The following is a 26,896-nucleotide window of genomic DNA, read 5'->3' as shown; positions in this document are numbered from 1 at the left end:
CTTGCCATTCTTTCTAATTATTGCCTGATTAAGCTGATTTAGAAGTACATTCCTCTCCAATCTGGAAGTTGATTTATAGCAGAGAAATCCTGATTTTTAAATATTCTCAGGCAAAGCTATGTGCGCCATGTGAGCCTAGTCGGTAGGAGATCAGTCACGGGACACAAGAAGCATAACAAAGAACAAAAGAGGGCTTGATCAATCAACCCACCGTTTTGGATCTCACACGCATACTTATTACTTTTCTATTGCAAATTCTTGTTTTACTTAGTCACGCCTCACGGGAGAATAATATATATAAAGGGCCGAAACAATGAAAACTTAAGTAGACAAATCAACTAAGCTGTATATGCACGTAATTGATACATGTAATCAATAGTATCATTCCCCACATGAAACTTTAAAAGACATTCCGAGAATTTAACACATGAATAAGCATTTCATGTGTAGTCCAAAGCCAAAACTTGAATGGAAGCTGCTGGGTACTAATTAAATAAACACTTTCATTACTGAGAATGAGTCATCTTACATTAGCTTTTATTTTCTACCGTCTCCTATTTTACACTGCTGTGTTAGAAACTCCATAAGCTTAGCGGCTCACCCTACCCTAACAGGCCAAGTCATATAAATCATGGGGCCATTCAGAAAATAAGAACCCCCATGAAATCATATTACAATTTCATTGTCCTTTACTTACAAACAACAGCTAAGAACATGACGTACATACAAGCTCACAGAGGGTACATGACATCAAGAACTGTATCAGTTTGTCCCGACGTCGGCGCATAATTTACCACGTCGCAGGCCTACAACTGCAAAGCAATGGCCAACATTGTGTTAATTATTCTGGACCAGTAATAAGAAAAGTATTGAAGGATGGATCAAATAATGACAACAGCTAAATGTCTACATCAGGTAGTTGAACCAAGACATGTAAGAATGAACAATCACGAAAATAAGAGCAGTGTCAAACTAAAGCTGACAGCCTCTCAAAGCAATGCAATTACAACATGTCATTTGAATTCAAGAATATAAACATTCTCTTCGTAATAGGAAGAACATATTATGGTTGGAAAGTTGGAAGGGGTGTGAAATGTTCACTTTTCAGAACATAATATAAAATCTGAACCATTTGTTTAGGTACACTCTCATACAATAAGTTGGACAGATATGTCAATGACTAGATTATCTGGTAAAAGAACATGATCAGGAAAACTACAATAAACTTAACATCCAAGAACTTGCTCGAAGAAAAAAAGAAAAAGAAAAACCACGTTTACAGACCTATCATGATCTCCTGAATATGTGATGACGTGCCAACACTTCAGGTATTCCCAATGCAGAGATGCTTTCACAACCAAAGATATCTTGAAGCTTTGCATCACATAGAATAGCCATTGGATTCAGAGGATCCTAAAGATGTATTTAAAGATGGGAGAGAGAGAGGGGAAAAAAAAAAGAAGGTAAATACCCCAGATTGCAACTGTTAATAATTTGTGAACTTACAAGGTTTAAATAAATTACAGGATAAGAACAGGCTAACAAAAAATTCATAACTAGACCTGTAAAACAACTTTGGACAACATCTATGCCGTTAAGTGTAGGGTGCAAATTTTCATCCCTTTAAATGCTCAAACTAAGTTCGCAGATGCTAACAGAGACAATGTATTAAGGTCTTGTTATCAACCTTAATTTTAGATACATCAAATATATAAAATCAGTACAGACATTCAGAAATGTAGCTGAAACATGACCATTATAAGCTATAAAAAACCAAAAATTGCATTTTTTTGTTGGAGATTAATCTTGCATAAGATGAATCAACTGACACTACAGAACCACTGTTGCTGACTAAATAAAGACCATGGAACAAAGATTAAGCTATTGTTACCAACCTTAGTTATAAACATGACCAATGTAAGCTAAAAAAAAATAAAAAAATATTGCGTTTTTTTTTTTTCATTGGAGGGCAAGAGCAGGAAACTGAAAATACCTCCAGACGGTTGACCTTTATGTATTCCCATATTCGTTGCAAAACCTCAGACTGGAGCATCTCCCTCCCACCAACACCAAAAAAATTTGCAAGTGCTTCAGATATTATCACAGAAGGACCTGACTGGGAACTCTTTGTTCCAGAGTCCGCGACAACCTTGGGCTTCTTGGGAACTGGCTGTTCTGACAGCACCAAGACACCAAGTCCTTAGATATGCATCCAATTTTACAAGCATAACATATAACACAGAGACACAAATGTGTGACAGCACACACGAAGAAGGAACTGTTTCACCAAATACATACTTGAAGGTTCAAGTGCAATGATATGTTTAGCCAGCAATTTGTTCATCTTAAACATATCAGTACAGTCTGTCTCGAAAACCAACCGCAGCTCATCATTGCAAATAATTTTCCTCTTGTTACCGGGGTCTTGGAGGTTGTGTTTTCTTATGTAAGCCCACAGTTGCTTCACAATCTGAACTCAATTAAAAAAAAAAAACATAAATAAGTCAAAACTCCCGGAAGTTAATATACAAACTCTGATGCATAGCAATGACGAATGAGCTTGAACCTCAGTCCTTGGAAGAGTTGGATGGCCAACAATGACCTGTAGTTCGGGCGAAACACCACAAAGTTTGTTTAGACCCCCCGGGCCTCCTTTTCTCTTTGGTTTAGGTTTAGCGCTGCAACATAATGACAAAATTCCCAAACATAAAATTACTAAACATACTATCACAACAACATTGGTTAAAATCATCTTTTCCCGTCATTTGCGTGCAACCCAAAACATAAAGTTCATCAATCTTCACAAGTTTCAAGCTTTGGTCGTTCTACTTTAATATGACTTGGGAACATAAAGGACAAGCATTCTGCTTTCTAATCAAGACATATGAACACCTTAACTTACAACTTGAAACCAAACAGAAACAGGAGACTAAGCCCACTACTAGATAAAATGCCTTTAAACTAATAAATATTAATGTAAGAAGAAAATTTTGACCACCAGAAGACTTATGCAACCTAAAACTGTAGCCCTAAACATATTTCCCGCCCAAATAACAATACTTGATCGAACCCAAACAAAATTTGAAGGAAATGGACTTGGGAAATGCACAATTTTTCTGGGTATCGAGTTTGCGAGAAAATAAGGACAAAATTGGTAGAAGAAAGAGACACGTACCCATCCTTAGGCGGCGGGTCGGAGGCGGAAACGGATGCGGGTACGGGAGTAGTGCTGGGCTCGGGCTTGGGCTTGGGCTTGGGAGAAGGAAGTTGAGGAGGGTGGGAGGCGAAGGTCTGGAAGGCGGAGGGAGGCGGGTGGTAATTGGGGTTTTGCTGGAGGGCAAAATGGTCTTTAGGAGGTTGAGGTTGAGGCTGGGGAGGAGGGGGAGTTGGTGGTGGCGGGTGGGATTGGAGAAGGTAGTGGATCTGGGCCCGAATGAAGTCGGCCTTGTGCGAGAGGTCGTGGCCGCCGAGCTTGGACTGGAGCTGCTGCACGACGTCGTTTAGAGTGGCGAACGTCGGGGCGTCGGAGGCGTGGATCAGGGCTTCTAAAGCTTGCGATATCTCTTGCTCTGTCGCCATTCTCTCTCTCTCTCTCTGCCTCCCCCCAACCCCAAGAGTGCTGTTGAGCTTTATCTCTTTCTCTCTCTTCTTGTCTTGTGAGGGTAAATGACGGAACGGTCCTGGGAGTTGAGGTGATTGGGTGGGCGTCGAGGCGGGGTTAGTTTCGTCTTTTTCGGGTGTTTTATAATTTATATTTCTTGCTTGGTGGCACCTGAATCGTGAAACTTTTGAAATTACACACTTTCTTGCTTGTCTGTTTGTTTTCGCTTTTTGGGACCGTCTTTTCCGCTATTCGTGCTCAATCGTCTCTGCTAGAAAAAATGAGAGAATTTCGGAGATTTATGGGTTTTTTTTTTTTTTTTTTGGCTTCGCGGTTTCTAGTACTACCGTTTTCTATGATGGTCGACGAAGTTTCAGCCCGTTTGGCAGCAACATTTGCCATGTCTGATAAGGAGAAAATGTCATTTGGTTATATCGGTAATGTGACCTCTTCACGCGCTGAGGGAGCATTGTTCATGATAGGATCAATGTTGTCACGTTTGGCACCGTGATCCAATTGGACAAACCGGGAATTCGCAAAGGTTCCACTGCTAGGGTTCAGATGATCTGCAACTAGTTGGTGTCTCGTACCTAACAAGCCCACCTTCCATTGATTTTTGAATTCACCTCCGATCGACACCACCATAACGATTCGGTTCAAATATGAGAAAGTGGTTGGCCTTTGCCAGACCTGTGAGTTTCTAGAGCACTGCATAAGCCACTGTGTGGGGTTTTCTGGAGATTAATGATATGCTGTGTCTGTTATCCCAAATCCTAATACTAGCGCTAAGGTTTCTGGTGCCTTGATTAAAACACCTCACTTCTCGGCGTCAGAGCCACTTTCTTGTATGGTTTCTCAGGCTCGGGCACGTTTATGACAGCATCCAAGGTTTTCACTTTCACTATATTGAGTAATCTAGTGGAGCTTCTAGCTGCACAACTAACACAGTTCTTCTCTAAGACTCAGCTTGCTTCCATTTCTTATGTAGTCGTTTCTACTTTTTTTTTTTTGGACGTGAAAAGACTTTCAATAAAGCCCAGAGGGCAAAGAAGCAGACTAGACCCAGAAGAATCAAAGCCCAGCAAACAATACAATCAAGCTTTCATAGTCAACAGCCCACACTAGAGGCACGACTAGACAAGCTAACTAAGAGCAGAAACGTGAAAAGCTACAGAGGATCGGAAGAAAAAACAACGATAAAAGAAAAAAGGACCGCCAAGATCTACGGTCTCAACCCAGCCATTGGCGCCGACGGTGGACATGGTAATCCGTCGCGAGAGAGAACATGGACCAAGGAAGACGGCGGCCTGCCAATCCAGACGTCCGGGCATGTCTTCCTCACACTAAGCGACGCAACATGATGGGCTACGCAATTCGCTTTTCTGGGAATCCACGACCATGAGATTTGCCTGCATGGAGGAGGAGCTGCTCGAATTCGAGCAATCACAGGAGAAATTCTCCAATCTCTACCGGAGTCGATACCATTGATGTCTTTTACTAGCTCTTGGCAGTCCGATTCGATATGTATATATAGGGAGGTGAATGCACTTCTGGGCAAGAGAGAGAGCGAGGATGGCAGCTTTTCCTTCAGCTTCAATTGCCAAATTTGATCGGCAATGTTGAGATGCACCATCAACTAGAACTCCATTATCATTTCGCACAAAAACACCAAGACCAGCCAGGTTAGCTCTGTTATCCCAAGTCGCATCGGAATTGATTTTGATGCAGCAATTGGGTGGCTTTGTCCAAGTGGTTTTTGGATTATCGGGGTTCTGGTTTATGTTATGGGGATGAGTTTGTGAATGGTGGGTAATTTGTGTTGGGATTTGATTGTGAAGATGCAAGTGGGTTTGTTGTAGGTTGGCATGGTCAGAATTGGGATTAGTTGCAGTGAGGTTATTGGTTTGGGTTGTTTGAGAGTGGTGGGATGAGTTTGGGAATGTGCACGTACGGATGGTCAGGGGCTTGTTGATTTTGAGTGTTGGTGACACTATGAATGGGGGTAGGTTGCATAAGGTGTGAGAAGAAGTGTGAAAGGTTGGCAATGTTTGGGGTATGGGAGGAAAGAGTGTGATTTGGATTGTGAATGGGGAATGGGGAGGTAGGAATAGGGACAGAAGAGGAGGGAGTACAGTTAGAAATCATACCTGGCTCATGCTAATGACCATGATTCATTGCTTTCAGGAACTCCAGGGCAGCTTTTTCTGCTCGAGATGCAATCAACATTGGATAGGTATTGGTAGCCTGATAAATGGCTTGAAATCTACTCTTCCACAACTCCGAACAGATGAAGGAAATGGTGGTAAGACAACTTTTTTGAAGCTCCTTATTTCGGGTTTAGGGATTTGGATTGTGAATGGGGAATGGGGAGGTAGGAATAGGGACAGAAGAGGAGGGAGTACAGTTGGAAATCATACCTGGCTCATGCTAATGACCATGATTCATTGCTTTCAGGAACTCCAGGGCAGCTTTTTCTGCTCGAGATGCAATCAACATTGGATGGGTATTGGTAGCCTGATAAATGGCTTGAAATCTACTCTTCCACAACTCCGAACAGATGAAGGAAATGGTGGTAAGACAACTTTTTTGAAGCTCCTTATTTCGGCCTGCTAGCTTGAGAATTTGTTCCAACCATCTTTCAATTGATGTAATTTCTTGAACATTAATCTTGTAATTTAATGAACAAGCAAACCAAGTGCATATAGCAATAGGGCAGAGTAGGATGATGTGTTCAATTGTTTCTGGAGCTAGGCCACAATTTGGACAAATGAGCAAATATGGAGGTCCCAATAGAAAAATTCAGTCACCGTCCCCAAACTATGCTGCCAAGGCCAATTTGAAACCCGAACTCTCAAAAGTATCAATGTGATACCCAAAGACAAATTTTGATATCAACGTGATGCTTCCGTCCAAAATTTGTGACGGTTCCGTTAAAAAAGTGACGTGGCAAGAACATGAAGACCAAAAACAAAGAAAAAGACCAATGTACCCTTTTTCTTTTGTTAATTCATTTTTTTTCTTTTTCTTTTTCCTTCTTCTTCTTCTTCCCTGATGATCTGGGAACTTTCCCAGAAAACTTGACATCATCATCATCATCACGAGAGTTGATGATGCTTAAGCCTACTTTACTACTACCCCAACTCCTCTTATGCCCATGAAGAGGTGGTCTTGGGGACCTAAAGGTGTTAACGTTAGTGACCGAGGGGTCTCTAGTTAGCTTTAGAGAGAGAGAGAGAGAGAGAACGACACAAGAAGTATAGTGGTTCATTTCCCGCCTTAGCGGGAAACTACGTCCACTTGAATGTTTAACTAGTGTGTTCGGGCCTTGCGGCCCAAAGGGATTACAAAAGATGTAACGGGATGATGTTGAAGTGGGAGGAGGCATTCCTTTTATAGGTGAAGGAAGTCATCTCCTTTACATGGTTTTTGATGTGGGACAAGCAAACAACTATTCTAGTATAGAAATACATATTTTGGAGGCAACTTGGCAAGGCCGGAAAGGTGGCTTCCCGGCCACGGATTTGCGACTTCCGGATACCGTAGCGTAGCTTGAACATAGGGCTACAAGATGCAAGTAGCGGTTGGGCCTCACCATGGCTTGTGGGTGTCCCAAAGAGGGTGTTACTTATGCTTGGTGAGATAGCAAACTAGCTTGCTAGTAGGTAGATACAAGTCCTCGAAGTCCCCAAGTAAGAGGAGCTTCTTGGTTGGGGAGTTATAATCATAAAGTCATCAAGCATAAGTAACCGGGAGGCACGGAGCCCCTACAAGTCCCCGAACTCCGTAAGCAAGAAGGGACTCGTTTGATCCTGCACAATGAGACAAAAACGCGCATATGTAGAATGCTTTGTTGTATTGGTTACCGTTCGTATTAATTGAATGCGAAAAGAATTCGATTTGTAACGAACAACAAATGGTAGAAGAATTCAATATTCCATTAATGTGTACGAACATGTAAAATATTGGTAGTTGTATATGTGGATCTTATGGTCATATAACATGCACAATAGATAGTGGCAAGTGTAATCGGTGTCCATATAAAATTGTGGGAGTAGTCCCGGTGACATCGTATGAAGCGTTTGTGAACTTGAGGCTTAAGTAAAACATGTTGGACATGATCGAACAAGTTGGGTTGTTCGAGCAAGTTGGGTGTAGTTGAGTGTGTAGGCGCTGTGCGAGCATGCGAGGCGTGGCCCAAGCGCAAGTCGTGGCCATACTCGATACCCAAGCGAGTCGTAACCCGAGCAAGTCGTTTATCCGAGCATGTTTAATTAAGTCGTAAGTGTCACAAGCTTCTAGATGCCTGTCACATGAAAGTGCATTTAAGCATGTATGTGTGTAGCATGTACTTGTAGTAAAGTTGCTAATAACATTTTGTAGGCATGCTTAAGGGTCATGGAGACATGTATAGTCATGGCAAAGGCTCTAATTGCAAGAGCGTAAGAGATAAGACATAGTTACTTATCTTATGCCGATTTGGAGGTTAGCGGAGTTGGCCGAGCATGACGGTCCATTGCTTGTGGCGGATAAAGTACTCCGATAATGTCCGTCAACTTGTAGTTGCGGTTGAATGCTCTATAGAAATAATTGAATTTCCTTGAAACAAAATAGATGATTAATATGTAGATTTGTAAAATCAACATCACTAATTTGCATATGTACTTTGATAAGATTGTAAGCAAAGTGATGTATTAATTTAAGCTAAGTGTAGCATGCTATATCAATAAGTAATGAGTCATATGGGTCTCTCATGTGTAGCTAACAAATCAACCATGAAAGAATATGGACAGAGCATCGACACATGTATGTAGCATGTGCACGGACAAAGTGCCAATGTGTTCCATGCGATTTGAGATAGATGAGTTTTGTCAAGGCATAGATGCATGTTATATGTGTGTAGGTTCTGGAAGAATAAGAGGTATGCATTCCTGGATTCCATTATGATTGCATAAAAGACAAGGCATGGACACATGGTATATATGTGTAGTCTTTAACATATATATTTACACACAGTAATTATATAATTGCTCTTAAGAAGAAGACAAAACTGAGAAAGTTTTATAATCAAGTGTGAATGATGTGTAGGGCTGTGGGATCATAGTATGCGTTAAATAGACAAGTGTCTCATGTACTTGATGCGTGGCATCATAATTGGAGAAGAGCAGATCATAAACCATGTTAAATATGTTTGAGCTAGAGATACTGCAATCATGCTTTATGCATACGCTATTGTAAATTATAGATATTGAGCCCGGCTCTCTACCGCGGAATTGAAGGTTTGAACAACTTATCTTGCTGGAAGTATTATCGAGTGCTCGGAGCAGCTCGCCGGATGCTTTGAACAGATGAGATGGGTGTCTGCAGCATGTTTTGGGGTGTCCATAGCAGCTGTGATGGTATTGCCCAGCATAGAAGGTCGATTGTCAGTGCCTAGATTCGAGTTCGAGAACACCCTGAAATCTAGAGGCAAAGTTGGGCTCCTAACTAAATCAAAATTTGTTAAACCTATAGGACTCAAACCCACAAACAGACCAGGGACAATGGAAAAAAAAAAATTTGCTTTTCAGATTCGGTCCAAGAACATCATACTAGAAATGTGACTCAGACCGAGCATTAGAAATTGGCATATGCCCCATTTGGTGTTGATCTTGATCCTTTTGAGTTGACATGGTTCTCTTCCTCAGCATTATCTCAAAATCCCCAATTGAGCACCAAAAAGCCCTCTTTTTCTGTATCAAAACCAACGAAGTTCAAATCAATACAAGAACTAATCAACAATCAATAGCTTATAGTCATCCAGAACATCACAATCCATGAGCACATTGTACAAAACAGATACAACAAACACGATTAAACCTCTCACATACATAACCCTTTTTTCTTTATAGCATCAACCAAATTCAAAAATTCCTTCACAAAACTAATATATTATACCACTTGAAGCTCAATCTCTCACCTTCACATGAGAAAACCCAATCTGGAAACCTCCTTGCAATCTTTGAGCAAATGTCCTCTTCCCCAATTTCCTCATCCTCTTCCGCCCAAACTTGTCGCTCACCGACCACGGCACCAGCTCGTCATCAAGGCCGTACCCGTCCTCATCCTCCTCGTCACCGTTGACGTCATCATCATCATGGCCACGACGGTCATCGAAATTGAGAGGGCTCTGGAAAGGCAGATCGAGAAGGCAAACGAGAGGGGTCTGACGACGGTGGGTATGGGCTCGGATTGGGTCGGCGACGGGCGAAGCAATTGGGGAGTCGAATGAAGTGTTGGGCCCAATGAGCTCGGAGTTTTGTGGTGGTTCGGCGTCGAAGTTGGGGTGGGGAGGTTGTTGTTGGAGTCGGCGTCGGAGAGGTCGATGAATTCCCAGAGAGAGTCTTGAACGAAGTCTTCAAATTGCAAGAATTCGAAATCTTTGAAGCTGCTGACGGAACTTGCCATGGTTGATTTTGGTCTCCGATTTGAGAATGAAATTTTGGGGCTTATTCAGTTTAATTTTGAGAGAGAGAGAATTTTGGGGGTTCTTGTTCTTCGGTTTTTGTTGTATGGTCTAAGTTGAATTTTTTTTTTTTTGTCTAAGTTGAAGATGAAAAGCATACATTTTTTTTTTAATATATATATAAACAAAATTGGTGTAAAAGTACGACTTTGCCCTTAAAAATCTAGTCACATGTATGACACATGATCATTTTTAACGGAATTGTCACAAATGTTGAACGGAAGCATCACGTTAATGTCAAAATATGTCTTTAGGTATCACATTGATACTTTTGAGAGTTCAGGTATCAAATTGGCCTTGGGAGCATAATTTGGGGACGGTGACTAAATTTTTCTCAAAAACTCATTTCTCTATCTTTTTTTTTTTTTTTGAGAATGATTTCTCTATCTCCTTTAACCTCATGATTTGTAGGAAAAAGGAAAAAAAAAAAAAACAAAGTAACTTCTCGAGGAAGATCGAAGAGAAAGATTATTAAAACTAATGTAGTTCTTCACTTCTTCCACGTTTTTAATAAAATATATAGGATATACAAACCCAATCAATTGAAGTAAACAAGTGGTATATTTTCGTCTTCGAAAAAAAAAAAATTACCTATTATAAGTTGCCAAGTTGGGATGGGGTATTAATTGAGCTGAGCCTAAAATCGTTTCTTTGCACTTCTTTTTTGGGTTAAACGGGCTGATTGAGAAACTTATTTTGTTGGTGGGCTGTTGGAAAACTTTTTCCCTATAAATGGATCCAGGGGCGGAACTAGGATTTTAAGGTTGGGGGGGGCTTCATGTAATTCCGCCCTTGCCTTGACCTATTTCTCTCTCTCTCTCACCTTTAAATCATATTTCTCTATCTCCTTCTTTAACCTCATGATTTGCAGGAAAAAAAAAAGGGTTTTTATCCATTTACCCCATTTTTAGAGATTTTTTTCCCACTTACCCCATTAAGATTTTTTTTTTGTTTTTAAATTTTTTTTAATACCATTTTACCCTCACCCCTTTGTACTTAGAGAGAGAGAGAGAAAAAATAGAAGAGAGAGAAACCATGGAAGACTTCGCCGGAGTCCGGTCAACTTTCGCCGGATTCCGGTTACCGGCTGCCGCCCACCGGAATGAAAATCTTGTCTGAAAGTTTTTTTTTAGCCCCAATAGACATCTATTGCCCCCTAATAGAGGGGCAATAGAGGGCAATAGAGGTCTATTGCCCCAATAGTCTATTGCCCACTAATAGACGTTTATTGCCCCCCAATAGACGTCTATTGCCCCTAATAGGAATTTCAGTTGCCAGAATGAGAACTAATCTCCCTAATTTAGACAAAATAAACTTTGATTACAGAAAAAAAACAAGGAGATTACATAAATTCAAAACGTCTATTGCCCCCAATAGCCGTCTATTGCCCCCCAATAGAAGGGTAATAGACGTCTATTAGAGGGCAATAGACATTCAAAACTTTTTTTTTTCTTTCCTTCTGTCCCGTTACTTAAAAAAAAAAAAAAAAAAGAAGCTAGAAATTGATTTGGGCACCCAGAGAAAAGCTCTGGGCACCCAATCACCTCTCTCCTCTGCCACAACCTGGGTCGAGCACCGGCGGCGTCCAGGAGGCCATCGAAGACGTCGTGTGGTCATCATTATCAGCGCCGGCCGAGCTTGGTTGAGCTGCAGCAGAATCTGGGCAAAAGTCGACCCGCATCGGCAAGGCGGTTGGACGCGGTCGAGCTCACCTGCGAGTTGCAGCGGAACCTCGCCGGAGTTGGAGATCAGGGAGCGATGAGAGAGAGAGAGAGACGGAGAGAGAGCATATCGGAGAGGAATGAGAGAGAGAGAGAGAGAGAGAGAGAGAGAGTTCAGATTGTGGAGAAAGGAGAGAGACATAGAGGCAGATGTAATTAATTAATTAAGTGAAGGGCAAAACTGTCATTTTACTTTAAACAGGGTAAGTGGGAATAAAATAACCTAAAAGGAATGTTTTAAATTATAGAGAGACTCATCTCACTCTCTATATTTAGGAGCGAAATAGCTAAAAGTTATAATTAATAGAGAGCCACTTAGGAGTCTGGTGCAGCTGCTAAAATAGATAAAAAGCTAAACATGCTCTCCAAAATAATTAATGAGCCAAAATAGAGAGTCTGCTAAAGATGTTCTCAATTGAAGCAAACAAGTGGTATATTTTCATCTTCAAAAAAAAAAAAAAAAACCTATAAAAGCTATTTTTTTATAGCAAAAGTTGGGATGTGAGACCGTGAGAGAGAGGTGATAGATATTTTTCAAATCTAAGTCATTCAAAAATCTATGTCTTAATTATATGAATTTTGTGTAATTGACAAAGAAATAATGAACTGAAGTGCAACAGCGTAATATTTGGCAAAAAAACAGGATGATTTTCTCTTATCTCTCTCTACGACAGTGGCCGCTAGAGTTTCCTACTGCCCATGTCTTCCCAGTTGATCAGGAGTCCTTACTTTCTGATCTCTTCAATGACAGCATTATAGGGGTGCCTCGATGACATTCTATGCATCCTCTCGGCGTTTCTCGTCAACGTACTTGCGACAAGTGTATCTTCTCTCAAACGATCTGATGTTTGTCATGCGGAGGCTTTAAGGCTAAGGTTTAGGTCTGATCTTATGACAGAGGCTGCATGGTGGATTCAAGGAGTTGATCCTGCATGTGGGTATTTGGGCCCTTGCAATAGCGGTGGTGGCTGACGAAGGCGCTGACGCATCAACCTAAGCGACAGATGGGCACTTGAAGCTGCAAGGGGGTTTTCTCAACCCACAATTAGGAAGTGTGCGCTGGCACAACGATCCAGGTTGCGAGATTTCTCAACATAGGATTGAGTCTGGATCCCATCTTATTGGGTCTAGGCCTTCGACCCATACTGCTAGAGCTGCTTTTATTCGGGTTTTGATTTGACCCACTGGCTAGGTGTGCTAGCTTGGGCCTACTGTTTGACCTATTATGCTCTATCTCAAGCCACTTGGCCTATAGGTTGCCCTAGGATGCCCCCTCTGCGTAGGTTGGTCCTAGGGTTTCATGAATAAATAAGGGTTAGTTCTTGTGTTGTTTCAGAGTTCTCTCTAGTAATGTGAGGTTACTGGTTACTTTTGGAATTATTCCCAGGGTGATGTTATGTGGGGGTGGTCAATTATTCTAGACCCATAATTATAACAATTAACTCGGTCAATAATACGGCGGTAAATGTCGTCCATGAAAGCGACAATGATTACGATCATAAGTACGGTAATAACTATTCACAATGATTAACCATCATAAGTGTGCAGGGATTAACCATTATAAGTGCAGCAATCAATTATTGCATGAGTAAATACAGCCATAAAAGCAGTAAAAATAATGACTTGTTGACCAAGTATGTTATTGCCTATATAAAGGAGGCTCGACACCAAGGTAATGCATCTCATTCCGAGTCATTCTACTATACTCAACTAAGAGAGATATTGACTTAGACATCAGAGAGTTTTATGCAGGTACCCCCCCTTCTCTCTTCGAGCCGACGGTCAAACTTTGGGTCAACGATTCTAAGAAGCTTCTCAATTTGTTCATGGTCAAAATCCAATCGGAATTTTTAATTACCAACATGTTACTTTTAGATTAATTTAGGGTTATCTAGGAATGGCTCAATCTTGTCATAGTCTAATATTTAGGTGAGCTATTGTATGATATTACCTACATTTTACTATTAATGGATTGACACTCACCTTCTCTCAAAAAAAGAAATAAAAGAAATAATGAATTTTATTAAATCTCAACCACCAATAATTATAAAATCCAATAGATTATAATTGAAGTATGATTTTAACTATTTAACAAACCCTAACACAGCTACAGCTGCTCTCTAAGAAAAACCCTAACGCTGAGCCAGTCGGCATTCACACTCTTCTATACTGCATGATGGCTACCATCGAGGATGTCACAGCCAATTTTTCTACCTCTCTTGCTCTGGCTGGGGATGACATCGTCCAGGGTTCCCAAGCTTTCTTGCTGGCTCGTCTGCTGACGAAGAAGGCTTTTGGAAGCATGGATTTGTAGCGCCATTTTAGACACATTTGGTACTCAATGGAACGTTCAAGGTTCAAGATCGGACTCCAAACCGATTTGTTTTCTCTTTCGATCAACACAGAGATAGAAACAAGTGCTTAAAAGGGGTCCTTGGTAATTCAATAAAGCCCCGATGAATATACAAGCCTATGATGGTTTAGCAGCACCTAAGTCTATTCTGATAGAGACTCTATTTTTGGGGTATGCATCAGTAACATCCCTCTAGCCCTAAAAGACAAGCGTACGATCATGAACGTTGCCTCCATTGCCAAGACTTATCAGGACATGGATCAGTAGCTTTTTGATACGTCTAGTAAGATTCGAGTTCATGTTGCGCATGAAATCTCCAAACCTTTCTTCCCGAAAAAAAAAAAAAAAAAAAAAAAAAAAAAAAAAAAAAAAAAAAAAAAAAACCCTAATGCTAGCTTCTGGAGTTGTAGCTGAGATTGTTTTTTTCTTTGAAAATCTAATTGGAAAATGTAGAAAGTGCAACCCTATCTATCATGAGGAGGGGATTTGTCAAGTTGTTGAAAAATCATTGAGCAAAGGCATTGAGGCAACAGAGGCACAGCGCTTGCAACTAACTAAGCCTTTCATTGGTTTTGAGGAGAACAGGTTTGTCAATGGTGCTTTTAAGTTTCACAATGTTCAAACACTTATTCTACCTTCAATATTAGGGAGGCAATAAACCAAAAAGGCCGATTTTTATACTGAATACAGGTGCAGATACCTTGTCTGCTAGCAGTGATGACACCTTAACGTTGGTACCTATAGATGAGGTGCAAAAGGATTTGACACAGGGCAAGCCTGCGTCCCCATACCCTTCCCCAAAGAAGCTGCAATTCCTATTCAATGTTGCACTGGATGACATAAGTGAAGGAGTGATGCCTAAGAAGGTCAGAATGCCGGAGTTTCATTCTAGGTTTACAACTAAGTCTCTGGGACTAATTGAAACTCCAGGAGGTATGCTTGTCCTAAGAGAGGTAATGATGCCAAGAAAGACGCCTAAGAATAGCACTGATAGTGATTAGTTGATTACTAAGAAGAAACGAGGTAGAACTTTAAGGTCAAAGAATAAAAACCCCTCCAAGTCAAAGAAAGTACAAGCCAAAGAAGTCCTGAATTTGCTCTATTCCGGAAAACCTCCTAGCCTACCTATAAGGGCAAGGAGAAAATTTAGTTTCTATAATTTATTTTGACTCTGCCTATTACTATGTTTTCTTTCATTAGCTTGATAGGCTTACTTTAAATAAGTGAGCATGATTTGTCGAATGAATTGTCCTATCTTATGCATCACAGTGATGTTTTCTTCATCAAAACTTCTTGTCTATCTGTTGACAGTAGCGGAATGATATATAATGGTTATTCTGACCTTACATTTATTAATGAAAATCCTTGAGATGATTATTTCAAAAAAATAAGTATAATTTTAACTAAAAACGAGATAGCTATTGATCCGTTCCCTATTTTATGATACTAATTAGGGAAAATTTCAAGAACAGTACATGAAGTATCGGCCATTCTAACCTTTCGTGAATCAACTTTCGAAACTATCAAAACGGTACATGAATTTCAAATCTCAACCTAATTTTGGTGTATGCCGTTACATGCTCTGTTAATTAATGTGTTTTCTGTCAAATTTTTTAGGGTAAATCCGTCTTTTCAAGGATGATGGAAAAAAAAAAAAAAAACCCAACTAAATTGAGCACCTCTCTCTCTCTCTCTCTCTCTCCTTCCCCTTCGTACTGACCGCAACCACCACACCACTTCGGCCAGACCGCCACCATCAACTTTCTGCCAGCCACATCAATCCTCAAGGAGGCAGCAACCCTATACATCGGATCCATACCCAGATCGCAGGCAAACGAGCCAACCCAGATCTGAACAATCTGATCCGAGCCACAACATACCGCCCCGACCTCATCCCCATCAAACTGCCTCCGAATCTGCAACAGCACACCACTCCGCCGGCCGGGCCTGCAATTAGCAAACCAATCCCAGCCAACCTCCGCGATTTCCCTCTCCCTCACCTTACCGACAGTCATTGCGATCTCCCCAATCTGATCTATCAAGGAGCCCGGTCTAGCACCAGACCCACACGGGGTCGACAAAGGTCCGTCCGACGACAGCGGAAGGGCTCGCCGCCGGACAAGGAACAAAACTTACTCTTTGTTCTCTCAGGCGCGTGCAAGTGCGTTCCACTACAATGGGTATTTTGTGTTTTCCTTTCTGGTACTTGCCCAATAGAGCAGCGAAGAACAATACAGGGTAGTTTGGTTTGGTGGGTGTGGATTTGGAAGTGGAGGAGATGCGGTAGTCGCAGCATGGAGAAAGAAAGTGGTGAGGAACTGTCGAGCTATTTAGTTGGGCAGAAAGATGAGAGCTTTGTGGTCATCGGAGCTTTTCTGAGTCTGATTGAGAAGCCAATCGTTGGTGCAGTAACTACGATGTCTTAGATGGAGAAGGTGGTGAGGAACCACTTAGAGGCTGTCTCCGATTTGGGAACGACGTCGTTGTAGAGTTTGGAGTATAATTGATCAAGATTAGGAATGTGGTTGAAGGTTGAAGCTGTGGGGATGAAATTGATGCAGAATAAGAAGAAGAAGATGACGGAAGTGAATAGGGATTATGGGTTTGTAAACGAGTGGTTAGGGAAATTAGAAGAGCGCTAACCCTAGATTTGGGCGATGGAGGTGAAGAAGATGATGGGGAATTGGTTTCCATCGCTCTGCTAGCAATGAAGGAGAGAACTAAGAGACGAAGCCCAGGAACTTGAAGAAGTTCTTAGCTCTTGATAAGGAAGAGAGAGAGAGAGAGAGAGAGGAAACTGTAAAAATACTATATTACCCTTTAATAAATGAATAATTACATAAAGTTAACGGAGTCCGTAACGGCATGTACTCAAATTGGGTAGAAATTTGAACTTGATGTACCGTTTTGATTTTAACAAAACTTGATTCACGAAAGGTTAGAATGACTAATACTTCATGTACTCTTCTTGAAATTTTCCCTACTAATTATCTAAACCGACATAGCATGCCACATAAGATTAAGGCTTCAAAAAATTTAGTATAATCCCCCCCCCCCCCCCCCCCCCCATCACTACCCTTAAAATATTGAACCTTTCTGTCATTTGTTTATGTGTTATCTCTCTTCTCACTTCTCTTTTTACTTTCATTTAGTCAATCTCTTATTAGAAAAAACAAAAATATATCGAACGAATGCTAGCTGAAGTAACACAGTTGTAATGATTCAGATATTGCATGGGAAAGGTACAATATTCAGAACTTAATGGCAAACGTGTTTTGAAGATGATAAGATATTTTATAATCAAGAAGGACCACATTGATTAATTCAGGTGGAAACGATTGAAACTTCAGGGATAAGATTGGTACTAGAGACCAAGAATGTGACGTAATTAAAGTGTATTATTTCTATAACTCTTGTCGATCCTTTGAAAAAGAAATTTACAAATGAAAATTAAGATGGTGATTATTGTTTTCCTAGGACATTCACTTTGTTGTTATCTCTTGCCAAAAAGGAGCTACTTGTTTGCAAAGAGATATTTTGGGTAGGCGTAATCTGGATTTGTCGAACTATATTATTTAACGTGGTATTTCTTATTGGAGAGCTTGAAGGTCAGCATAGTATTTAGCTATCCATCCTTTGATGATTCTGACCTCACTTTTCCGCTGATTGACCAACCAGTCTGGATCGGTAGTGTGGTTTGAGGTGAGAATATCCAAGCAGTGAGACCCTGTAAAAGTAAATTTTAAATTTGGGTAGTTAATAAAACGAAAATATGTGCTTCCCTAAAACTCAAAACATGGTGTACTCCAAACAAATGAATTTGGAAGGATACATACCATTCTTTGCATGGACAGCTACCACACTGTCTGATATGTCTTCCAAAACGCTATCATGAGAGTAAAACAATGTTAAATTTAGTCAAGTACTATTAATCTTGAATCGTGTTGTTTTATCAAGAGAATGAAAATGATAAACTTGAAACATTTATATTTGTTTTGAAGTCATCTTCGTATCCGTACATACCCGCCAATACTGTAAGGGTCTCTTAGCCCATTGGAGAAAATGATGTTGCTAGCAAATCTGGAGAGACTCAGTTTTATGTCCTGCATCACATATTTTGCACACTTGTATCAATATTAGCATATATATCCATGCATTTCGTATGAATTAAGCAAAGTAAAAGAATTAGGATAGGTTATGAGCAATGATAAGAAAGTAACAGCATTACATACATGGCCTCCAAAGTATGTAGTCACCCAATTAGGCCTGGGAGGGACGCCATAGGTTGCTTTGCATTTATTGATATATTCATCGACATCAAATTTGTACGGTGGAAACATGGTGTCGTTGTTCACGCTTATGGGAATCACCAAGTCGCTACATGTCTAAATAATCAAGAAACAAATAGGTGGATCGTGGTTAACCATCTTCAAACATATTTGAATTAGGAAAATGAAAGTTTGTAATTACTAATAAAACAACAATCTTATCAAATTTCACAAGTTGTTAGATTTTTTTTTTTTTTTTGATCGAGATCACACGGTTCCTCAAAGACTTCCTAGGCCTAGAGACTAATCCGTGCCGGGGGATCATGTCATAACGCTTCCTCCCCCCTGGCCACTAAGAATATATTGGAATTTAACTCCAATAAGCATTGGCGGAATTCAAACCCAGGTGTGGAGGTTCCACATCTGGAGGCTCTTACCAACTCGACCACCTGTGGTGGTTACAAGTTGTTAGAAACTTGGCCTTGATGCAAGCTATAATAACGTTGTGAAACAAGATCAAGGCAATACTAATGGGCCGGAAATTGCTAGCTGTTGCTTTAGAAATTTGGCCTGATGCATGACTTCTTAGATATTGCAAACGTACTTCCAAGTCCCAACTTAGAATGGATTGCAAATCCCTTTTCAGAAAAGATGAAAATTAAAAAAATATTGCAAAAGCATTTCTTAAGCAAGAAGAAGCATTATCCCTGGCCTGTCAATTCTGTGACCTCAAAGCTAGCTAGCTTTTCATCATGTACCATGGACCCATAGAATAGTCAGCATGATGAATATATTGTGTCTTTTGCTCTAAAAATACAAATGTACGTGGACGTCTATGTATTAGGGTTGACTTTCAGATACAACTATTATCTTAACAAACAGTACAGCTTGATAAATAAATTAATTATTTGATCAATTACCTGCCATCGCCACCCCACGTCTGTTTCTGTTAGGTTTCTGGGCTGGTTGACATAGCATGACCGGTTTCCGGTATATGCAACCACACCTGCAAATATTTTTGTCAAAATATCATCTGTAGATGAAGCTCCATCAATGCCACCGCAGACTACAGTAACCGGATATTTCGGTGGACGGTCGTATTGAGCTGCCCCAGCATACATCGACTTCAAGTAGTCCTTGAGCTCAGACGGCTTGGTCAACGGTCTATTTAATGGCAAAACAAGAACGCAAAAGGGAAATCACAAAAATAATCACCTGAATATATTATTATTATTCACTAATTAGGTTTTAAGGAAAAAAATGATTATACACATTACAATATATGAAACTTATCAGGGGATGTACCTGCAAGTTCGGAATTTCTTGCTAAGACTTGAGAGGCCTTCACGCTTAGAAGCAATATTATCAATTTCAGACCAAGACTTTTTTATGATTTGGTAGCAAGTCTCACTCGCTTCCTGTCCATAAACAATTAAAATTAGGTACCGTTTATGCACTAATTAACTGAAAATAGTAGCGTGCAAAAATTATCTTGTGTTAGACCCTAGCCAACTGTGAATTAAAAGATTGGTCAGTGGGATTTTTGCTTAGCTCTGGTACGTTCAGATTGCCAGTATGGGGTACGTACACCTGGCTAGCAGTTTATGTATAATTATAGAAGGAAAGAAATTAAGGAAGAAATATATTACTCGAAAATCCTTGGTGACAATGGAGTAGTATCCTGTTTCTGGAGGAACAATGTCATCGAAGTATAGAATTGGAGCTGATGAGGCCAGAGCTCCAAGAGCGACGTGGGGATACTTTAGTCGAAACCATGAAGCAAGCACTGTCAAAGAACATACATATATGTTATCAAACGAGCCCTTAATGTAACAGTTGTAATTTCAAGAAGTGTACATTTAGTCACTCACTTCCACCATATGAGCCACCAATAACAATGACCGGAGAATGTTCAGCATGTAGTTGCTTCTTTACATGTATGAGAATTTCTGCATAATCTGCTATAGCTTGGGCTGAGTTGAAGTATCCAAGAGTGCTTGCATTTTTAAATGCCACTTCCCTGGATCCGAATGGGATTGATTCCCCATAGTACCGGTGCTGATAAGAAAAAAAGACTAAAGTCTCAGAAATACATAAGTATAATACAGCTAGCTAATCGATAATCTCAGTCTTACAACAGATTCATACAGAATGTACCTCTATATATATCTGGAGGGCTTGAAAGTGAATGGCGTTTTCAGGTAGGAACCCAATAATCGGTATATCAACATCAATTGATTCTTCTGCGCCTAAGTAAGCGAGTATTGGTGCACTGATATTGGTGCCACCCCAATGCTTGGAATTGATCAAATATCTTTGTTGAAAAGTATTGAAGCTGTCATACCTAAAGTTGAAATGGTCAAGTGTTTGGTTGTAATAAAATGTCTGAAAATCTTTGGGATCAAATGCAGGTGATGAAGCTTCGCTGGGTCGGCTTTGTGTCCAATAGTTACCATGTATAAATTGCCCTCCAGTTGGACTCAGCCTTGGAATTTTTAAGGAAACTGAGGTTGTGACAAATATAAGAGATATTAGTAGAAGGGATGATTGGAGTGAGAATGTCAGTTGCTTCATTTCCATGGTATGGCAAATCCTTGGAGGGCAGCAGTTGTGTTTCGAATGCCATATATATACTACAAGATCTCAACAAATGGAAAAAATTGTATTTGGATTTATTGACTTGGACTATAGGGATAAAAAGATAAGTTAATGTATTTGCTTCGAAAAAAAAAAAAATGAATAGTTCATATAGGGACCATATCATATAATTCATCGATGTGACTAATTGTTTATACTTTATACACTAGTTTGAATTTTTATTCAAAAAAAAAACACTAGTTTGAATTTTAGTGGTGAGCTGATCGTGTAAAATTAATTAGATGATATTTTAAGAACAATTCATAATTAAAAGTTGAATTTTTTTTTACAATTTAATTAAAAGTTGATTGGATGGTACGTATGTTAGCAGTGGTGGAGCTATGTGAGGACCTACTGGGTCCTGTGCCCCAGTCAAATTTTGGTTTCTAACTATATATGTGGTTCTGCTATATATCACAGCCACTAAACTATTAATTGTTATTTGTTAGTGAATTTTGTCCTATGCACCTACCTAAAGAACTAGTTATCTTTATTGTTTCTTCTTTTTTCCTGCTAAGTAAAATATTTTGCGTGTTAGCTAACTAGAGTTCTATTGTATGCATGTATTTGTATAATTGCGGGGAGTTCTTATTTCCATAAAAGTGGTTAAGAGTGTTGATGAATTAAAATAGAATGATGAAACTATTTTATTTAATAATATAAGTTTAATGGAAATAAAAATTTAAGTGCCATACCTATACTAAATTTCTGGCTCCGCCTCTGTATGTTAGGAATTCAATTATATATAAAACAAACAAGATCCGGGTTGGTAAGAATTGACATGTCGATGGTTGATTTGTTTAGAAACCAAAATTGATTGATTACTTATATACTTTTTTTTCTTTTGAGAGAGATTGATTTCTTATATACGAACACCCCAATCTCCATCTTTTAGCAGCATAACAGTAATTGCGTTAGCAGCATAACAATAATTGCATTGTAAAGCGACACAACTGTCATAAACGCGCGCATGAGATATTTTTAGCCAATTTTCTATGTTAATTGCTTAATTATTTTGAAAAACATGTTTCGTTTTTTATCAATTTTAGCAGCTGTACCACACTCTTAAATGACTATATTTTTATTTTTAGTTATTTTGATTTTAAATATAGAGAGCAAGATGAGGCTATTTATTATTTTTATTAATTTAAAACATTCATTTAAGTTATTATATGCAATTTATAAATACATTTAAACTACTTTGTCTTCATTAGATAAATAATATAAACTCAAAACTAACTAAAATATAAAGAACTGATGCGATCGTATTTTAAAAGTGGCTAGTCAAAATGACTTTTTAGCTACTTTTACTAAAATTTGACTAAAAAATGGCTAACATTAATTGAATGTTGGGAAAATCTGGCTTAGCAAGGATAGACGTAGGTTTGCCAAAGATGTTTTGGGCTGATGCAATTAAGACTGCTGCTTACTTAAGCCCCTTCTTCCCTTCCCTAATGAAAGAGTCCATCGCCTGCCTTAGTAGTCTCAAATAGGGCGCGCAGGCCAGCCTCTTTGAGCCCTTTGGAATCTCACATCAGAATAGTGAAGAGTCATCCTTGAGATATAAGAAACAATACCACACACACATTTTTTTGAATTAAAACCTGTAGGGGTAATCAACCACTACTTTGAACCACCTTCATGACAATTAAACGTAGTCATAAGTGTACGAGTAATGACGATCATGAATACGATGATAACTACCATTGTAAATGCTACAATGAAGGAGGCTATTAAACGCGGCATGATGGCGATCATAAATAACGCGGCATGATGACGATCATAAATAATGCGGTGTGATGGCAATCATAAATCAGGTTATTAACGCGGCATGATGACGATAATAAGTACAGGTATTAATGCGATATTAAACGCGACTTTTGGTGCAAGCACTCCCTCACCTATAAATAGGGGGCACGATGACCAAGTAAGATATCGGATTCTAACTCTTTCTATTACGTACATACAACTCAAACAGTTTCTAACTTAAGCGTCGGAGGGTTTTCTGCAGGTACCCCCTCTCTCCTTTGCGCCGACGGTCAACTCCAAGTCAACGACGAAGGAAGCTTCTCATCATCCCTGGTCAGCTCCTGCTCCAGTCTGCATTCATTTGTGAATCAAATTCCCCTTTGGAATTTTTCGTCGCCAACAAAACCCATACACCTTTATTGGGTGGCTAAAGTGAGGGGAATATTGGCATTATTAGACCCCTGTGTGTGAGGCTCATTCGCCACTTTTGTGGAGATTGTTGGAAAAGTGTAGCTTAGATTTTAACCGTTTAGAATCTCGGCCACATCAAAAAGATGAAGAGTCATCCTTTGTAAAGAATACTACCACACAGACTAAAATTTTAGATTGCTTCACTTAGGCCCCGTTTGGGATTGCTTCGCTTTTAAAAAAATCAGGTTTTGTTTAAAATTTTAGATTTTATTGTGTTTGGTAAATAAATAAAAAACAGCTTTAATTGAAAATTATATGTCACTGGCTGCAGATTTTAGAAGCAGCCCAAAGGTTGGTTTTAGAAGTTGCTATGGATCAAAACACATTCTGAAGTTGTTTTATGTATTGACAGCACTTTTAAAAATATTATTTACCAAATACGAAACTATTTTAATTCACAGGTAATTATTCTCATAACACAGCAGCAGCAGTTTTTTTAAAAAGTTATAGCAATTCCAAACTAGCCCTTAGACCTCTTTTTTTTTTTTTTCAAGTAATAGTTGACTTTGTCAACCCATGTCAAATTACCACCAAGGACACAAAAAGATGGGAGGGATAAAAAAATAAAAATAAAAAAAGTCTCTTCTTACGTCTAGTAGTCTTCAACTTGGAGAAAACCTTCTCCTCACCCTAAAATCACTAACCATTGTATCGTACTAATGTCTAACTCTGGTTTCTTGATTAGTGCTACTAAAAACTAGAAGCATCCATTTGAGAAAATTGGAATTTTGGTTCTGCAGCTTGATTACATGTATATGATGTTCTTGATTAGTACTACTGTACTCAAAACTAGAAGCATCCACTTCATAAAGTTGGAATTTGGTTCTTGGTTTGATTAAATGGTTCGATTTGGCACCATATTTTTTTGTGCAGGCCATTGGAAAAAAGGATTCGTATTTGTCCTTAGGGAGTCCAGGATCTAGTTGTGTTTGATCTTTCTTTGAATGGCCTTTTATTTAATTACTCTTCTATAATTGTAGGATTTTCGGTGCTATCTTTGAATGGCCTGAAAGGTTGGTGCTATTGTGCTATCTAACTATCTAATTGTTGGATTTCTTTGTTTCCTGTTTCCACTTCAATTCTCTTATAACTATACTTTCATAGACTGAAGAGCATGGTAGACTATTTTTTTTTTTTGGTAATACAATAGCAGTACACAAAGACCAAAAGGCCAGAAGAAACATAGTAAGAAAGCATAACATAAATCAAACTAAAACAAAAGCCAAACTATGATAGTTAGAATGGTACCTAGCCAACCCAGATATATAGTTAGAATTTGCACACCCAACATTCTAAACATACTGATATCAAATTGTGAGAATTGAAAACAAAGAATTATTTGGTCTCTACTAGTTTCAAAATTTTACCAAGTATTGTAATTAGCTATTTTTGGTCATTCATTCTTCTCCTCTTGGCTTTTTTTTTTATCAAAGTTTATTTACTTTCAGGAACAACAACAAGAACACAATGAATCTAGTCAAAGTGGGGTTAGATTGGAGTCCACAAAAGACTATACCAAGCAATTTACAACTAATCAGGTGAGTGACGTTGAATACTATTCACAGTTGTATGTGAAAAAGTGTAAATCATATATATATATATATATATATATATATATATATATATATATATATATATATATATATTTATATATATAATTCTCTTTATTCCCTTGTTCATACACATGTAACACATGCCATATATTAGGTAAAAAAAATTGTGATTCAGTATACAGAATATAAATCCCATCATTGCTAGGCTCTCGATCCCTTAATTGTATGTTTGATGAACATTAAAGCAAAATGATGGGCATATCAGATGACTATATAACAAGGCTAGCACCTTTGATGGTAATTAGTTAGTTGTTTGCAGAGCTTGCATAGGTGCCTTGTAGTAATTAAATTGGTTGCAGATTATGTAGGTAAGCCTTCTCGTATAGAGTTATAGAATTGTATGCAAAAGTCCAAATGATTTATATATGTGATTATAGAGTTGTTTGTTTGCAGAGCTTGCAATATACATGTATATAGGGTATATATAGAATTATTTGGACTAAGAGTTGTATGCAAAAGTCTAAATGATATATATATGGTTTGTGCAGATTTTCAAAAGTAAAGGTGCATTACTTCAATGGGTTCGTTCTGTTGGTAGGAAGAATAATATGGTGATTAATTATCATTCAGAGATATGATACAGGTGCTGTTGGAAATAAGAAAAAAAGACCTAAATTGAGATTTTGTTGTGAACGGGGTGGTGACTATAAGTGTGTTGTGAAATCCAGTACCAATATTAAAAAGTTTAATGTAGAGAGCAAGGAAAAAGATGACGGGTCTAGTAAAAAGAAAAAGCGCCCAAGGGCTAGTGGTACAAAAAAATGTGGGTGTCCATTTGCATTGAGGGGCCTAAATATTGTTGGAAATGAATGGATGTTGGAGGTGACATGCGGAGTACATAATCATCCTCATTCCCAATCCCTTCATGGTCATTCTTATGTTGGGATATTATCTAAGGAAGAATATGCAATGTTGGTGAACATGACAAATAGTGTGATGAAACCGAATGACATTTTGACTGCCCTGAAGAAACGAGATCCAGAAAATGTAACAACCATGAAGACGATATGCAATGTGAGGAAAGTACATAGAAATTTTAAGGTTTTTAATTTTTTTTTTCTGTCAGTTTTCTACATAGAAATTTGTACCTCGTTATCTAGTAGAAATATGAGGATTTATGTTTGACCTTTGAACAATGATAAGATGATTATGCATATTCATATGTTCTATAGTACCTAGCTAGCTTTTGATAGGACTCTTCAATGTCACATGCACAAGTTCATGGAAGAATGACTAAACATTACATATGGAATGAAAGAAACAGAATAGAAAGGACAAAATTAATTGAAAAAGAGAGACTACCACCTGGAGATTTTTTTTTTTAAAGGTAAAATAGGATTATGAATTGTTCAAAATTTGAAGGAGACTTTTATTAATTTTATTGGATGATGGACATTTTGGAAAAATTAGGGAAGTGTAGATAGCATATTGGTTATTTGTAAAAGTAAATTGGAGGTCTATTAAGTGGAGAGGTCCAAATACCAATTTTGGAGGTATGAATAGAAGCTCCCTTATTATATATGAGTTGTATATTTGATAAAAAAAATATTAAATTTGAAAAATACATATGTTAGAGACCGTCATTAATTATCATCTACAATCTAAATCTAAGAAAAAAACAAACAAACAAAAGAATAATAAACTCAAATCTAACGTTCAATCTGACATTCCTATGAATATGTATTTTTCACATTATATTTTCATAATTTACAGGAACCCAACAAACTTCGAATTTATATACTTGTGTTATGCAAATCTATTGATCGAATTATATGGAATATTTTCTATTCTTGGTTAAAGAAAAAAATTGCTATAAATCTAAGCATGTGTGTATTGAAAAGAAAAAAAAAAAAGCCAACATCACTTATTTGCCAAATCATGCCATGTAATACTAAAAAAAAAAGACCATCTTATCCTTCTAAAATCCACTGACTCTAGATTATGTTGGTTTTTTTTTTTTTTTTTTTTTTCAGCTAAGATG

The 26,896-nt window shown here is 38.6% G+C and overlaps 2 protein-coding genes across 4 annotated transcripts; both read right to left on the bottom strand.

Annotated features, from left to right (window-relative positions):
• Nucleotides 1–483: 483 nt before the first annotated feature.
• Nucleotides 484–3,651, bottom strand: LOC133734020 (uncharacterized). Of its 3 annotated transcripts, XM_062161680.1 has the most exons (6): nucleotides 3,176–3,649; nucleotides 2,567–2,678; nucleotides 2,299–2,470; nucleotides 1,994–2,175; nucleotides 1,285–1,413; nucleotides 484–812 (listed from the first exon to the last, which is right to left on the bottom strand). In XM_062161680.1, the coding sequence occupies exons 1-5, from the start codon at nucleotides 3,577–3,579 to the stop codon at nucleotides 1,288–1,290; spliced, it is 996 nt and encodes a 331-aa protein (XP_062017664.1). In that variant the 5' UTR covers nucleotides 3,580–3,649; the 3' UTR covers nucleotides 484–812; nucleotides 1,285–1,287. The 3 variants fall into 3 exon arrangements, with proteins under 3 accessions (XP_062017664.1, XP_062017665.1, XP_062017666.1); XM_062161681.1 differs by lacking the exon at nucleotides 1,285–1,413 and having other exon boundaries at nucleotides 3,176–3,650; XM_062161682.1 differs by lacking the exons at nucleotides 484–812; nucleotides 1,285–1,413 and having other exon boundaries at nucleotides 2,030–2,170; nucleotides 3,176–3,651.
• A 13,904-nt stretch (nucleotides 3,652–17,555) lies between these two features.
• LOC133732359 (uncharacterized) lies at nucleotides 17,556–21,031 on the bottom strand. Its single transcript, XM_062159897.1, has 9 exons — nucleotides 20,603–21,031; nucleotides 20,317–20,503; nucleotides 20,095–20,231; nucleotides 19,751–19,863; nucleotides 19,366–19,609; nucleotides 18,410–18,562; nucleotides 18,201–18,280; nucleotides 18,014–18,063; nucleotides 17,556–17,904 (listed from the first exon to the last, which is right to left on the bottom strand). Exons 1-9 carry the CDS (start codon nucleotides 21,023–21,025, stop codon nucleotides 17,768–17,770), a joined length of 1,524 nt encoding a protein of 507 aa, XP_062015881.1. The 5' UTR covers nucleotides 21,026–21,031; the 3' UTR covers nucleotides 17,556–17,767.
• Nucleotides 21,032–26,896: the final 5,865 nt, after the last annotated feature.

This window comes from Rosa rugosa, chromosome 2, assembly GCF_958449725.1.
Source record: "Rosa rugosa chromosome 2, drRosRugo1.1, whole genome shotgun sequence".
NCBI lineage: Eukaryota > Viridiplantae > Streptophyta > Magnoliopsida > Rosales > Rosaceae > Rosa > Rosa rugosa.
This window is presented reverse-complemented; position numbering and strand designations above follow the sequence as displayed.